The 17,112-nt window shown below is 41.0% G+C and overlaps 1 protein-coding gene across 9 annotated transcripts in view; it reads left to right on the top strand.

The window, feature by feature from the left end:
* Zpr1 (zinc finger protein Zpr1) overlaps positions 1–12,318 on the top strand; it is a 188,947-nt gene extending 176,629 nt beyond the window's left edge. For 7 of the 9 annotated variants that reach the window (XM_083118801.1, XM_083118798.1, XM_083118796.1 and 4 more), the window contains exons 4-8: positions 174–331; positions 3,863–4,139; positions 5,393–5,553; positions 10,672–10,941; positions 12,086–12,315. In XM_083118801.1, the coding sequence (XP_082974927.1) occupies positions 174–331; positions 3,863–4,139; positions 5,393–5,553; positions 10,672–10,941; positions 12,086–12,199 (980 nt within the window). In that variant the 3' untranslated portion in view covers positions 12,200–12,315. Of the gene's footprint in view, positions 1–173; positions 332–3,862; positions 4,140–5,392; positions 5,554–10,671; positions 10,942–12,085 lie in introns of all 9 variants that reach the window. The other 2 variants (XM_083118794.1, XM_083118802.1) reach the window with 2 other exon arrangements.
* Positions 12,319–17,112: the final 4,794 nt, after the last annotated feature.

The raw sequence follows: 17,112 nt of genomic DNA, 5'->3' as shown, positions 1-17,112 counted from the left end.
TGCCCAGGCTGGGACTCAAACCTGGAACTTCGGTGGTGAGATCAAAGGAAATCCACTTAACTTGCTAGGCCACCAACCTGGCTAGCTGGTATCTGTGAATAAATTCCATGGCCACTACCGATATATCAACATTGTTATCGGCTCAGCCCTAATCTTGGTTGTCTTTCATGCAGAAGTAACAACAGTGGAAGGTATCCTCAGTCGAGCCATGACAGGATTGAAGCAAGATCAGCCTGTAAGAAGGATTCAAAACCCAGAGGCAGCTAGCCAAATAGACCAATTTCTAGACAGGATCCAGAAATTACGAAGTCTTGAAACTCCATTCACGCTGGTAAGTATTTATTTTTAAATATTTTTCAAACAAACTTTCATTTATTTTTCAGACTAACTTTGATTTATTTATGCATCATATGTAACACTATAATAACCGCTACAATGATTACACTAGTGACAGATCAGGTCTATGAGAGACAGGATGCTGCTACTCATATTTTTCTGAAAACTAGGATTTGAATTTGCAATACTTTTTTAAAAAAAGCTTCTTGTGTTATCTGATAATAATTACAAGCTATCAATAATAATTAGACATAAGCAAGTTACTAGCTTTTTCCGCAAAACTTACTTGTAGAATTTCTATTAATTTCAGTGGCCTCTGCCACCATCCGCTTGGGAACTCATTCCTTCACTGCTGGGTTGGTTTCCGGCTCCTGTCGTTTCCCTGTCTGCCGCTAGGAGCGCTAGTGTAGCCAGTTCATCTGCTGTGTATGCTGGGATTAAGTTATTGCAGTAGCGGGAGCTAAATGCAATGCACCAGACCGCTGTTGATGTTCAGATCGCTTACGTCTAATTATTATCAACAGTGTATTTTATTCTCCAAACATGAATACAGGCTATTATTTAATATCCATTACAAAGAACTCAACAGTAACTGAATACTTAGCTTTTCCCCTTCAAAACAACGTCGTTCATGTGCTTTTCTGTATTTTGCAGCTTATTCAACTACAGTGTGTTCAATTTAAAACAAAACTGCACGTTCACAAGTACATAACTGGGTCATTCCATACCATTTCGACCAATTTCTAATTAATTTGTCGCCTCACCATTTTTGAAACTCTTTATAATTTGACCACTTATTTTAACATATTTCAAGTGTTCAAAACCGACAGTGAAAATTTCTTTCAGGCCTGCGTTTAGATCTGGCAGCCATTTTTAATCAGCGGCATGCAGTGATTTTAGCATTTTCAGACCTTCACACTAATCGCTGTAACTTTTGTTCTAGGATTCCAAATGTATTTTCATAATGTCTCATCTTTAGTGCACAAAATAACCATGAAGGGGTAAAACACCTTAACCATATTTCTCATGTTTACTGTGCGGTGCCGGGTAAGCCTGAAAATTCTTGAACATATGAGGTGTCTGCCCCCCCCCTTTTGTTTCTACAAGCTCCCCAATATTTAAAATTTTGAAAAAAAAATCCAAAGTTTGATACCCTGTATCCCCAATTGGGGGATGGAGGAAAAATCTGAAATTTGCACCACAGTGAGAACTCTTCATGCTCAACATAATATTAAAATTTGGTGAAGGTGTTTTTCCAAATAAGAAAAATATTTAAGATTAAATGTACCCCAAAATAGCCCTTTCACAATACTAAATGAAGCACGTGTGGAACTGGCAAATGAAGAAACTGCAAGGCAAAAGATAACTATAAATACATATGAAATGTAGACTTATAAAAAATGTATAATAAATATGAAACTATGTATTATATGTAGGTACAGGGTCAAAATTCATGAACTACCCGAATATCTTTAAAACACTTGGAGTGAAAATGTTCTAAGCATTATATTTATGTATTAGATTAATTTTTGTGTCTTGGATTACATAACCAAATCCCTCCTCCTCCTTTAAGAGAATCATCTTGAATTCAAGGGTACAAGATTCCCTATTGCCAACTTCAAAACTACAATAATGGAACATGCAGCACAAATATCCAAGGGTATGCATTGGATATCCATAATCCCCAGTACTAGATATCTATTAATGGACATATTTTTTTCTCTAACGGAAGTCCAATACTGGATATTCAATTGTTTATATTTATAACTTTTTCTAAAATTTACATTAATTTTTTAGGGGTGTAAGGGGTGCTCCCTCCTCGTAGTGCACCCAATAGTCAACTTCACTTCCACATAGTACACCCCGGACTACAGACTAACGAGGCTCTGGCGACTGGCCCCATGGCCAGTATAATTTTGTTTGTGTTGTCCTGTGTTTTGTCCTTATTCGTGCTGAGTGCTCCTTTACAGCCTCAGCTTTTAACGAAAGTCAGAAGATTTTAATATTTTATGATTTTATTTTAGTTCTGCATCGTTAGAGGTGTTCTGTGTAACGATAAGGGGCTGGACCCCGTATAATGTGATGGGTGCAAAATAGCCTTAGTGCTTATTATGCACCCAAAATTTTAAATTCAAATTCAAATTGAAAGCATTAATTTTTTACGTAATTTTTCAACATTAAACATGAAATTGATTGTAATTTTTGTAACTATTGCTCAATTCACATATTATATAATGTGCCAGCATTTAAATAATTAAATTTATCACATAACAAAATATTACACAAACGTTTTATTATGAACACTTTATCATTTAAGAATTAAGAAAATCTTACGTTCACTTATTAAAATCATAAATACTCCGCTACATATAATATGTAGAATAAACTGTGTATTAAATTATAGGTTGCTAAAATATCACCTGAGAACGCAACAATCTATTCCCAGAAATGTTTTCGCATCCAAATTATGTGTAAAAATATAACCAGATAATGGCCTACTGTAATGCAGTTGAATCACAAGTCTAGCCCTGAAATACTTTACAATGTCCAAATCATGCCTATTGAATATAAAGATGAGCTACAGCATATCTGGACCAAATGAAAGCATCCTTATGAAGTCCCCCATTTCGTACATCAAACTTTGGATTTTTTTCAAATTATCAATTTTGGGGAGCTTATAGAAACAAAGAGGACCCAGGCACCTCATATGTTTAACAATTTTTGGGCTTACCCGGCACCGCACAGTAAACATGAGAAATATTGTGAAGGTGTTTTGCCCCTTCATGGTTATTTTATGCTCTAAAGATGAGAGGACCTCCCAGATGGCGCAGTGGTAGCGTTGTCGCCTTGTAATCTAGGGGTCCCGGGTTCGATACCTGGTGGAGGCACATAGTGGTTTTGATTCCACTCTAAACTGTAGGTCCAGTCCTGATTAGCCTTACTGTGCACAAAGTGGACTTAAAACATCAACTCAAACTCAACTCTAAAGATAAGAAATTATGAAAAACATCTATCGGATTTATTTTAGTATAGCATGGAAACTACTAATCGGGAAGCAAAAATAATAATAAACAAAAAGAAAGGGCATTTATTTCTGAAGAAAATTGTTTTTTTGAGTCATTACATTTGGAATTATAGATTAATTATTATATTAATTATACAATCGTAATTAGTGTGATTATTGTGAAGGTCTGAAAATGCTAAAATCACCACACGCTGCTGATTAAAAATGGCTGCCAGATTCAAACGTAAGCCTGAAAAAAATTTCAATGTCAGTTTTGAACACTTGAAGATGTCGAAATAAGTGATCAAATTATAAATATTTGACCCAACTGTGTGTATAGTTTGTAGTGATACCCCATTCCAATATTGGTCCATTGAGAAAATGCTGGTAGGAGATATTTCACTGTTGTTTTAAATTGAACTTTACTATTTCAGTAAATGCAGCAAAACAATAAGGTTGCATGTCTGCAAAATCCAGTAATGTTTTTTTTTATTATTATACATATATAATTTACCTTTACAGATAATGGAGGATATAAGTGGGAACAGTTTCATTGAGAATCCCAGTGCCCCACAGAAGGACCCCAACTCTGAATCCTTACAGTTTGTGAGAAGCAAGGAGCAGAACCACTTGCTTGGTTTGTATGACCAGGAAGAGATTGGTGCAGAGAAAGTTGAGTTGGTGAAGCCAGCAGATGAAGTTACATTTGAAGATATGCAAGGGGAAGTTCTTCAGTTTCCAACCAACTGTCCAAACCCCAAGTGCAATGTGCCATGCAAGACTAACATGAAAGTAACAAGTATCCTTTTATTTACGTAACCTGGCTAATCTCTCTCCCTCCCCCCTTCCCAAATATCATGCTTGTATGTAATGCTTTTTTACTTTTCTCACATTGGATAAATCTTGTTTTTACACATTGATTATTCAGTTGTCCTCAATGATGAGGAAGGATGATGATTAGATGGAAGAAGAAATATGAAGGAATGACTAGCCTCGGGTTATCCTCTACCCATTGTTTCTCTGGCCTTTCATTGTTTTTGCCTGCCTTCCGTATTTCCTTTAATAACCTTGCTGCATATACCTTCAACAATCTTATTCCACTCCAGGTCTGTTCGAACTCTTTAAGATTCCACCTCACAATTTTTAACTCATGTTACCTTGCTGTTCTTGTCTTCTCGTGGGTTTCATGACGAGATGTTTTCCAGGGACTAGTTGGCCTGTCATTCAACCAGAAGAAACGTAGGGGTGCAGGTCAGAACTGGCCACCACCACTACTTGATAGTACATGATATTGTATACTAAATTACTTTCACCATGCATTATCACAGGCTACAATCATTGTATTGTAATTACTTTGATTATTTTTGAGAGATACTATTTTCTGCCATATTGGGTTCAATGTATTGCACTCAGAACCATGCAATGTAATCTATGAAAGCCATATGGAACAGACATGATTCATATTCCCATAGAGCCAATTTCCATGGTGGAATGGTTAACTCAACTCACTATGATGCCAGGGGTCCTGGGTTTGAATCCCAGCCTGGTCATCACTTTGACATTAAGAAACTTCTTACATCATGTGCCGACAACATTTCTGTTAAACACCGTGCAAAACAAATAAACAGCGCAGTAAAAAAGAACTCTTTAAAAGTCTGTCCAAGCTTTCGACTCCACCCTGTAGTTGAGAGATGAAGAGGATGAAACTGCAGCTACTATAATTTATGTGGAAATCTTTATTCATCTTGGTACAACATAATCAAATTGAAAAACCTATCCTCTTCTGACATCAACTGGAACAAGCCAGTACTTACCAACACCATATGACTGCAATGTCATTTTAAAGTGTGTTTCACCATGCTGTTTATTTGTGTTGTCTGGGCATGGGTGCTCTTCATCAATTTCATCACTCATCTTCATAGTCAGAATTAGCCAGAAGCACTGCTAATAACAAAAATCAAATCAAATTATCAAATGTGTACTAATCTTGTACTCTCTTGAATTTAGAATGTAAGTAATTAGTGTATGATTAATTTCCTTAATCCAATGTAGAAATACCTTGTTTTAAAGAAGTTGTTATAATGGCAACAAACTGTGATGTTTGTGGTCTACGAACCAATGAGGTAAAGTCTGGAGCTGGTATAGAGCCCATGGGTTTGCGAATTGAAGTAAAAGTGAAAGGAGCAGAAAACTTCAAACGTGATGTTCTAAAGGTACATTCAATGATATTTTGTGCAATTTTGTATGTTATATTTTATTTTGAGCCTCCATGCCATGTGCATACAAGTCACTTTTTGATCTTGGTTATAGCTTTTCCGCCCCTGAGAAAAGATCAAGATCAAGGTAAAAATTTGGATCACTGAAAGAAGTTGCATATTGGTTGGTCTTGTTAATTGTCTTTCTTAATTTTATGATGTTTAATGGTGTGGCATGAAATATCAACTTTTTTGAAATTATGGAAGTATGTTTAACATGGACAATTGTGAAAACTGTGTACACTCATGTCCATATATTAAGGGATTTGCGAGATCCACTAGAAAACATTTTGTCACTGTGATAATTGATGCAGTAAAACGTGCCCTGCAACACTGAAACACATGACAGTAATACTAATACAAGGTATACAGGAAAAGTGGAAAATGATGGTGGGCAGCACTTAATATGGTGTGATGTCATACACCATGGCATACATTTCGTGGTGGATGGTGCTAGAACAACATCTCCTCATACTGTGAATCAGACCTCCCGCATGTCCTGTGGTAATGAATCCCATTGCTGGACAAGTGCCCTTCGTAGGTTTATCATGGTCCGTAGAGTTAGAGCTGCAATACTGCAGCCTATAGCATCCCATGCATGTTCAATCGGATTGAGTTCCGGTGAGTGAGCGGACCACTTCAGACGTGTGATATCCTCATGCTGCACATACTCCTCCAACAGGCACACACTGTGTGGTCTGGCATTATCATCCATCAGATGGAACCCAGGTCCATATGCACCGCAGAAAAGTTTTGCATACTGTTGCAGGATGCCATCCCTATAGACCACAGCCGTCACAGTACACCATGGAAACACATGCAGCAGCGTACATGCTTCTAACATGATGCACCCCGAGACGAAAAAACTGGCACCACCTTTTCACAATACTGGCAGGGTTGTAATGTGTCCCAGGGGTGCTCCAGATGAACAGGTGTGCCGAGAATCACTCTCCAGGCTAAACTGAGACTCATCTGTGAACCCCACTGTTCCTGGATCCAATCACGGTGGGCAATACACCATGTTCATCGAGCTATGCGGTGTTTTTGTGTGAGGGGAATGAATCTGATGGGTAACCTTGCATACAGAGCAACCTCTCGAAGCTGAAGAAACACAGTCTGACGGGATATGTGTATCCCAGAGGCTGCTACGAGGTCTCTAGCCAGTGCAGGTGCTGTGCTGGTTGGGCATCTTCGGGCATTTAAAACAAGATAACGATCCTGTAGCACGTGGTCAACCTTGCCCATACTGCCGTTGAATGTTTCCGTCCACCTGGAATCATCTCCACAGCCGATAAATGACACTACTGGCGACTACAACTCCTGGTCCATCTCGTTGACTTTGGCTGGCCTCTAATCTGCCAATGACCCGGCCAAACATAATGTCATCCAAATGTGTTCGCTGTGTCATCCTGCTTCCCTACCACTCGATTACTGTGGACCAAACACAGTCAGGCACACTTTAAAGGCAATGCGTTTTCGGAACAGCTCTGAGTTCTCTCACTTTGCTAGTCAGCAAGCCTAAAATGGTTTTCCTGCTTGTGGCGGTGTTGTAGCAGGTTGCGCAGAATGACATGCTTAGAAATCATTCATGAAAGTGATGCCGAGATGCGAGGATCTGGTGCTTGGCTTGAGCTTGCTGCTGAGTGTATAGAAGTGCGATTTTGTAATGTGTTTCACACATGAAATATGCCTGCTATCATTCCAAAATTTACCATAGTACGCTTAGGAGACAAGCGTGTGAAGTTGTCGCAAACGTCTTGCAATTTATGGAAGAAGAGGCTGACAAAAATGATTTGAAGTTGCCTCTTAAAAAAGTTATAGACCGTGTTTGTGTTGCAACAGGTGTCTTAAGTACGGTAAAATCCATTAAGGAAAGTTTGGCGGTTCGTGCTGGAATATCATCATCATACAGTGCGCCCCGTAGAAATAAAAATCGTCCACGCCCGTGTACAGATATGGTAGATGATTTTGACATGTGCGTTGTTCTGAGAACAATTAATGAATTTTACACTGTAGACAGGCAAGTCCCAACAATAAAATCTGTGCTTGCAAAATTAAGGAAAACCATCAGATATAAAGGGCAGGCAACCAGTTTATTAAAGATCTTCAAAAATCTTGGGTTTAGGTGGAAGAAAGTGGAAATTGCGGCAGTGAGGGTGAGTGATGATATGAAATTGATGAAGCGACACTCACAAAGAATAATCAATCATTCCCAGACCAGGATACGAACCCGGGTCCCCTGGCATTGTGACATGCTGTGGTAACCACTCCACCACGAAGATCTGCTCTTAGGCCTACCTGAATTGAAATCTGTTTATTTTGGGAACCTCGCACACACAGCATAGTGCTACGTGTACAGACTTTTACAAGAAAGTTAAGTTTTCTTTGGTACAATAATACAGAATATTTTGCGAACATACTCTTCAGTGGCATGCCTAAAGATGGGGTTGGTGTGGATAATACCCCCCTCCCCTCCCTTTGGCCCAGTAAAATGAATGTCACAGGCAAGAAAAGATGGCAAAAGATGACTGCCTACTAAGAGAATGTATAGGCCCCCATCCCTTTTTGAAAGTCCTTGGCATGCCACTGTATATAGAACTTAGTAGAGCATTGTTTTTAAGCCCAGTTTATGCACAGGAAGGCTAATCGGGACTGGGGACTTGCAGTTTAAAGTGGAATCCAAACAACTTGTACCTCCACCTTGCATCAAACCCGGAACTCAAGAAAGATAAACGGAAACTGTCCCACAACTTGTCAAGACATGTGCTGTTCCATTTGGAACAATGAAAAGTAGGAGAAAGACTGTTCCACTTTTTGATAGGGGAGGAACTGCTATAATTTACATTGACATTTCTTAACATTTCAATTTCTTTTTTCTCGAAAATGGGACGAGGCCCCAAAGTTTTTCATTTCCATGTGTTAGTACATATATTCAGCTACAAGATGGCATACATAGTTTATTTTTGGCTTGATGCTGTTTTGAGATAAGTCTAATTCTAAAGTTACTGATTTTGCAATTTTTGAGTATTCAAATGGTTATATCTGCTAACAGCATCAATATCCCAGTAATGTGCTATATCAGGTAGCTTGTCCTAATAGTGAGCTTCAATGCCCAGTACACAAATCTTTGGGGTAGTGTTGCTTAACCAAGATATTAAGGGCCGAAAACAGGAAAAAAATGCATTTTGGATCCTCTCTGTTGCCGCATAACAGTGGAAAGCAACAATGTCCCATCAAAACAATTGAATGTATACAGGGTGTCATTTTAATGGCGCCCACGGACCACAGATTCGTATAGAGGACATCAAAACAAATAACTTTTCCCAGTAATATTTCACTCGTTCGTGCGTCGATTCGACGCTACAGCCGTTCAAAAAAGACTGTTTTGCCGCCTGGATGCTGGCAACCCAACCCAACATTCATCGTACCTGTGACGTCATATCCTGCGGCGAAACAGCGTACGGCAGAGTTGCAAGGAACACAAATTTTGTGAAAAATGACAAACTACCAACCACATTATTAGCTGTAAAACGAAGCTAGAGACGCGTCCAGAAGACCGAACATCATAGCCTACCAGCCAGAAGATCAGCAGTCATCTCTCAGGGGAAGGGGGAAGTGAACCATCGATATAAGAAATGGTAAAACACGTATTCAAAATGAAATGTCAATGTCGGATTTTGTCTCAGCCTACATCTAAAATATCAACAACAATAAATTTTATTGGACTTACAGCTTACACGTGGCTGTTTACGCCCAACTACATGTCAAATATTTGCAAATCTTGTTGCAAGGTTGATATGTACAGGTTTTTATCCAGATGCCATGCGGTACTTTTGTGCTGATAACGGAAGTATCCGAGGTTCATGTTGTTACATTACGGCTAAAACAAGTACAACCACAGTAACAATCTAATGATGAATCAGTACCGAATATACTACCCTGTTCACAGTTGCAAACTATTACATGTGTATCCGGTGCATAGATAAACACATAGTCGTCTTAGAACTTGTATTAATACTACTTATATCCCTGTATTTTCAATCATTTTTGACACTTGCCTCATAATGCTCTGAATATACATTATATTATCTGTTGCTTACCTTTGGAATTTTGAGTTCTTTCATTTCTATTTTGTCATCTGTTCAGTGTGTCACAGACAACTAGTATCAGAAGGAGGAAGTGGATAGACTAAATTGTAGATGCCAACTTGGTAACTAGATTTGAAAATATTTGATATGTAAACTGAGACAAAATTCGATATGACCAATTCCACTTGAATTCTATTTTCTTTCTACCATTTTTCGTATCGTTTGTTTACTTCCTGTTAGGTTAAAAAACGTGTTTTCTCGTGTTTTTTTACGGTACATAATGTGGCTGATTGTAACTATGTCATTTTTTACAGAATATGTGTGTTCCTGGCAACCCTGGAACGCATCGCTTCACGACGGGATATGACGTCACAAATGCAATCAAATGTTGTGTGTGGTTGTCAGCATTCAGGCGGCAAAACAGGCTTTTTTGAACGACTGTAGCGCCAAAACGACGCACCAACGAGAAAAATGTTACTGAGAAAAGTTGTTTGTTTTGATGTCCTCTATAAGTTTCCGTGGTCCGTGAGCGCCATTAAAATGACACCCTGTATAAGCAAACAGTCTTATATTAACAGTATATCAAAACAGAAGTTTGGGGTTTTGTTGCTTTCCAAAGATACAGCACTCTGAACTTACCCATGTTTCACTTTTCATGAAAAATGGGCAGTCTGACCTTGAACTTTGACATTTTCTATAGGGAAGGGAAAATTTTTTCAAGGTCTCAATATTGCACAATATTAATTTATTATGACCTACTTCAACATATAAAAAAATCAAGCCAATCAAAATAATTGCTCTTAACAAAAAAGACAAAACTGAAACACCATCTGGAGTTTTCAAGAAACTGTGTGTTAATTACTGCCATTGATTGAAACCAGCCATCACGAAGTGTATAATTTGGGTAGTTTCGATCAAAACAAGCCATCCTCTAAAGGTTAATCCATTCTATTAATTTTTAAATTCCCTTTACTCTATATTTTTGTAGTCCGATACCTGCTCAATACTTGTACCTGAACTAGAGCTTGAAGCAGGACCTAGCGTGTTGGGAGGTCGATATACAACTGTCGAAGGCCTTCTTACGGCAATGAAAGACCAGCTGACTGAGAATGACACTTTGTTTGGGTATGGTGACAGTGCCTCGCAAGATACAAAAACTCGTTTCAAAGAATTCCTAGCAAAGATGGAAGATGTTTTGTTGGGAAGGAAACTAGTTACCCTTATTTTGGATGATCCTGCAGGAAACAGTTATGTTGAGGTAATCAAGTCTTTTGTTTCTTTTTCCTTTTTGTTAGTGGTGGTGGTACAAGATAATGCTGAAAAATCTTGGAGCCCATGAAGTATGAAAAAAAAATATTGGGGGAGGTGGGTTAAACTCATTCTGTTAGTTCAAAACATAAGATATGTTCATTTTTCTAATCACAGCCTCTTTCTGTCTAGAGAGAGTCTTAAGAGAACTTTTACTTCTAAAGATTTAACATTATAATAATATCAATAATGTACGGCATATATCAGTGCTTCTCAACCACCGTGCCATCAATTATATTAAGTCCTAGCAATTTAAATTTATCATTTTAGTTCGTACTACAATTTTCATAAACCAGTATTTCGTAGTGGGAATATTCTCATGAGAATTGAATTTTTCAGTGCTCAAAGTGCAACGTGGCAATGAAAATCTGTTTTACCAAATTTACTTGATGATGCTGGTCCAGAGGAAACTACAAGATTTCAGTAGATCCAGCGGTTAACAATTAATTTAGTTTTATATTTGTGAGTAAGCCACACTTTAGTCATAATCAAACTATTACTCTTTATGATTATGCCATAAATTGCTGATCACACATTTCAACAATTTAGGTTTTTCAGTATTATAGCATTTACCAAAAATTCCCTAGTGTATGTTTTTTTGCTAGTGTTTCTTGTCTCCCTTGTTTAGTTAATTACAACATGGACAGAAGAGAAATGGATGTTGGAACAAATAGTAAAAAATCAATACCTTAAACAGGGTTCAACCAAGGATTGCACGTAACACATTCTGGAGCTTGTATTTTGTTTCTAAGCATCCTGTGACATTTCGTTATCTATTAAATTTAGCCAATTATTATTTGTATTGTGTTATGTAGTGTTGCTTTTGTGTAACTTTTGGCTAATCACAACATTTAGGATGAGTGATGATAGGTGAAATTGATGAAGGGACACTCACAAGTAACAACCAGCCCAGGCTGCAATTCAAGCCTGGGAACTTTGGTGATACGTCTGAAAGCCAATCACTTAATGTTCACTTCCACCGAGGTGACTGCCAGTTGCTATTCTGTATATTGTGTGTTAACATGTACGAAACAAAAAGAAATCTAGCTCTTTATTTATATGAAGTAGTCATTATTGTCATGATCTCTTTCCAGAGCTTAGAGCCACCTGATTCTGACTTGACAGTGGAAAAGTATGAGAGAACATATGACCAGAATGAAGAGTTGGGTTTAAATGACATGAAAACAGAAAGTTATGAAGAAAGTTGACACGATCTTACATTCTGTATGTATATTCTCATGGTGCATGTATTGTATATAAGATGATTAAGAAAATATATTACAAATAAACTGTTTTCTCTTGTTTCAAATATGGTTATTTCTTTACGTCATCAGAAGTTTTTCTATGTAATACTGTGTATTTATGTTCATTTTGATCATGTTAATAGATTCTGTTGTGTCATTGAAACCTGATTGTGTTTTAATGTATGCAACATAAGCACCTTATATGTATTTTCTTGAACACTTTGCCAAAACAGAGCTTGAAATTTTAGTCTTTTTACGATGTATATCTACCAGTTTAAATTGTTATTATTAGATCCATGTAATATGATTAAGAAATATCTGATTGAAATGAAATTACATGTGTGAAATATGTAATCAGGGTGGCAACAGACCTGGAAAACCTGGAAATGTCAGGCAATTTATTTATTTATTGACTTTTTTAAAAAATTTGTTTTTAAGATATCATTATGGAACTCTGCATGGGAACAGGAAATGATGTTGCTAACTTTTAGGCCGCTTTTATGCACAACACAACCACAGCGCTAGAAACCAGTAATGGCAGAAGGAGGGAGGGATATATATATATATACACACACACACACACACACAAATAATGAAGGAGACAGTAAACACTTACCACACGAATAGAAATAATTCAATATTTCGCGATCTGAGTCGCATTTTCAAGAAGGTAGATAAAAGATCGACGACACTTTGAGTAGAGGCACAGAATACTGACCGTAGCGTCTCTACGGTCAGTGTTGCCAGAAACAGTTGAAAGGAAACACGAAATACTTTAGCCAGTGTTTACTGTAAGGTGGGTGGGTAGTTTCGGGGAGGAGAGGAAAGAGTTACTGGTTGGCTAGGTTGAGTCCGGGGGGTATAGTGGCGTGCATGCCTGCTATATAGGCCCTTTCCCATCGCCTGCGGAAAGATGTGTCAGAGCGGGGGGGGTAAAAGGTGGATGATGGCAACACGGAAGCAGTTATTGAAGGTGGTGTTATGGCTGTTGGTGTGGATGGCAACTGTGAAATCGGAGTTTTGGGTGGAGGAACGGTGATTATTTATCCTTAGATTGAAGGGGGTGGAGGTTTCGCCTAGGTAGAAGTTGCCGCAGATTTGACAGATGAGGGTGTAAATTAGGTTGGATGAGTGGCAGGTGCCCTTAGGGTGAAGGGTGAACTCACCTGCCGCTGTAGGGATCAGGAGGGTGGGGGAGGTGATAAGTATGGGGCAGGTCTTGCATCTGGGTTTGTTGCACCTGTGGGCTGGTGGAAGGGGTGCGGAAGGGGTGGGGGTGTTTTGGACCAAGATGTTTTGGAGGTTGGGGGGGCGACGGAAGACGACCCTAGGTTTTTCCCGAAAGATGTCTCTGGTCTCGGGATCACTGTGCAGGATGGGGAGGAGGGAGTGGAGGGTATGTCTGATTTTCGTAATGTGAGGGTGGTATTGGGTGATCAGAGTTGGAGGGTTGGTTTTGGGTTGTTTGGTGCGGTTGTGGGAGTTAGCTCTAGTGATTTGTTTGTTGATGAGGGTGGAGGGGTAGCCACGGTTGGTTAGGGCTTGGTGCAGGCGTAGGTTGTAGTTTTGGCGGGATGAGGGGGATGAGTTGAGGCGCTGGCCTCTGAGGGCAAGGGAAAATGGGATGGCTTTTTTGGTGTGGTAGGGGTGTGAGCTGGAGTAGTGGAGATACTGGAGGTGGTTGTTGGTTTGATGTGTATGGATGTTTCCAAGTGGTCTCCCGCAATGTGGATGTCCACATCGAGGAAGGTCACTTGGTCTTTGGAGTGGAACCAGGTGAATTTGAGGGTGGTGAACTCATTTAGTCGGTTTAGGAATGTTGTGAGGGAGGGTTCGCCATGTGTCCAGAGGAGAAAAATGTCATCAATGAATCTTAGCCAGAGGAGTGGTTTCAGTTGCTGGGAGTCAAGGAATTCCTGTTCCAGACTGCCCATGAACAGGTTGGCATAAGAGGGGGCCATGCGGGTACCCATAGCTGTGCCACGTATCTGCAGGTAATGTTGGTCACCGAAGCAGAAGTTGTTGCAGGTAAGTACAAGGTTGGCTAGTTGTATCAGGAAGTGAGTGCTGGGATTGTGGGGTTTGGGTCGGCTGTTAAGGAATGATTCCGTGGCACGGAGGCCATGGGCATGGGGAATATTTGTGTAAAGGGATGTGACATCAACTGTTGTGAGGATGGTGTTGGGTGGTAGGGATGGTAAGTTTTGGATGATGTTGAGGAAGTGGTTGGTGTCACGGAGGTAGGAGGGCAGGGCTTGGACGAGGGGTTGGAGGTGAGAGTTTAGAAAGGCTGAAATGCGTTCAGTGGGTGAATTGTAGCTGGACACAATGGGTCTCCCGGGGTTTTTAGGTTTGTGAATTTTCGGGAGGAGGTAGAAAGTGGGGGTGCGGGGGTTGTCAGGTATGAGTGAGGAGATGGTGGAATTGGATAGGCCTTCAGGGGTCCTCGGGAGAGGACAAAATCCCAAATTTTGTCTAGGTGTGTGGTAGATGAATCAACCGTGGTGGGCTTGTAGGTCGATGAATCAGAGAGTTGACGGGAGGCTTCCGCCACGTTGTCAGAGGAGTTCATGACTACTGTGGTGGACCCTTTATCAGCGGGGAGGATTTTGATGTCTGGGTTGTTGCGGAGGGACCGGAGGGCTTGGTGCTGGGCTGGGGTTAGATTGTGGTGGGAAGAGGGGTTTTGGAGGTATGTACTGTCGGAAACATTGTTGACAACAGAGGTGATGTATCTTTTGAGGGGGTGGTTGTTGGGAAGGGAGGGGGGATCATGGGGGGAAGGGGGGCAGAATTGGAGGAGACTGGGATGTATGTCAGAAGGATTAGCTTTGGAGGGGGGATTCTTGGCCCAAAAGTATGTCCACCTAAGTCTGCGGGCGAAAGTTTGTATGTCAAATAATAGCCGGAAATTGTTAGGGGTGGAGGCTGGGGAGAAGGTAAGACCTTTGGAAAGTACGTCAATTTCGGTGGTTGTGAGGTTGTGGTTGGAAAGGTTCAAGATGGAGGTGCAGTCAGTGGGTGGTTGGGGGTGAGGAATGTCAGTATGCTGGGGGGATCTTTTGTCTGAGGTCACCGGACAAAGAAAAAATTCAAATTTTCGTGATGGTATGTCACATCTTCAGGAGTAGAGAGACGTTGTATAACTAAGTGACTAGAGGGAAGAGTAAGCATGACCTGCAGTGTTGACAGTACCACAAAAAAAATGGTTCTTTCGCCTGGCTTGTCGAAAACTGTGAGTGGGAGGGGGGGGGTTGGTCGGGAAAAGGTGGTGGTGAGGGTGAGGATAGGGGATGAGGGCGTTACTGGGTGGCCTTGTTCAGGCCAGGAGGTGTGGTTGCATTCATGGTCGATATGTAGGCCCTCTCCCATCTTCTATGTATTGAGGTGTTGGTGGATTGGTGGGGCAAGGAGTGGATGATCGCTACCTGGAAGCAGTCATTAAAAGGAATATTGTGGTGATTGGTGTGAATGGCAACAGCAAAGTCCAGGTTTTGGGTAGAGGAGCGGTGGTTGTTGATGCGGAGGTTCATGGCTGTGGATGTTTCCCCCAGGTAGAAGCTCCCACAGATGTTGCACGTGAGGATATAAATTAGGTTAGAGCTGTTGCAGGTTCCTTTGGGGTGGAGGGTGAATTTGCCGGTGGCAGTGTGGATCTGGAGGGTGCAGGAAGTGACAAATATGGGGCAGGTTTTGCACCTTGGGCGGTTGCATTTGTGGGCAGGTGCGAGTTGATTGTGAGTAGGTGGATTGTGGTGGACCAGGATGTTTTGGAGATTGGGAGGGCGTTTGAAGACAACTCTGGGCTTGTCAGGGAAGATATTTCTGGTGTCAGGATCACTGCGCAGGATGGGAAGGAGGGAACGTAGTGTGTGTCTGATTTTGTTTAGGTGGGGGTGATATTGGGTGACAAGTGCAGGGGGATTGGTGGCATGTTTCTTGGTGGGAGTGTGTGAAGCAGCTCGGGATATTTGTTTGGTGACCAGGGTGGAAGGATATCCACGGTTGGTCAAGGCTTGGTGTAAGCGGAGGTTATAGTTCTGTCGGGAGGTGTTGAGGCGTTGACCTCTGAGGGCCAGGGAGAATGGGATGACTTTCTGGTGTGGAATGGATGGGAGCTGGAGAAGTGTAGGTATTGCATATGGTTGGTAGGTTTGATGTGGATGGAGTTTTCCAAATGTCCTTCCTTCATGTGCACATCCACATCCAGGAAGGTGATTTGGTTGGTGGAGTGAGTCCAGGTGAAATTGATGGAGCTGAAGTGGTCAAGTTTGTCTAGGAAGGTGGTCAGGGAAGGTTCTCGATGCGTCCAAAGCATGAAGATGTCATCGATGAAACGTAGCCAGAGGAGAGGTTTGAGAGATTGGGTCTCCAGAAACTCTTTTTCAACTTTGCCCATGAACAGGTTGGCATAGGATGGGGCCATTCTGACCGATGGCTGTGCCTCGGATTTGGAGATAGTGCTTGTCCTCGAAGGTGAAGTTGTTGCACGTGAGGACAAGGTGAGCTAGATGGGTCAGGAAATTAGTGCTGGGGTTGTGTATTTTTGGTCTGTTGTTGAGGAAGGATTCTATGGAGCAGAGGCCATGGGAGTGAGGTATGTTGGTATAGAGAGAAGTAACATCGATGGTGGGAGAGTGTTAATTTTCTGAAGGAAGTGGCTGGTGTCCCGGAGGTAGGAGGGCAGAGCTTTAACAAGAAACTGGAGGTGGGAGTCGACAAAGGCTGAGATTCTTTCAGAAGGTGAATTGTAACTGGACACGATGGGTCTGCCAGGGTTGCCAGGTTTATGGATCTTGGGCAGCAGGTAAAAAGTGGGGGTGCGGGGGTTGTCTGGGATGAGCATGGATATGGTGGAGGCTGTCAGGCCCTCCGGG

The sequence above is a fragment of the Lepisma saccharinum genome, chromosome 3 (genome assembly GCF_977018435.1).
Source record: "Lepisma saccharinum chromosome 3, izLepSacc3.1, whole genome shotgun sequence".
NCBI lineage: Eukaryota > Metazoa > Arthropoda > Insecta > Zygentoma > Lepismatidae > Lepisma > Lepisma saccharinum.
Note: the sequence above shows the minus strand (reverse complement) of the source record. Positions and strands in the feature narration are given on the sequence as shown.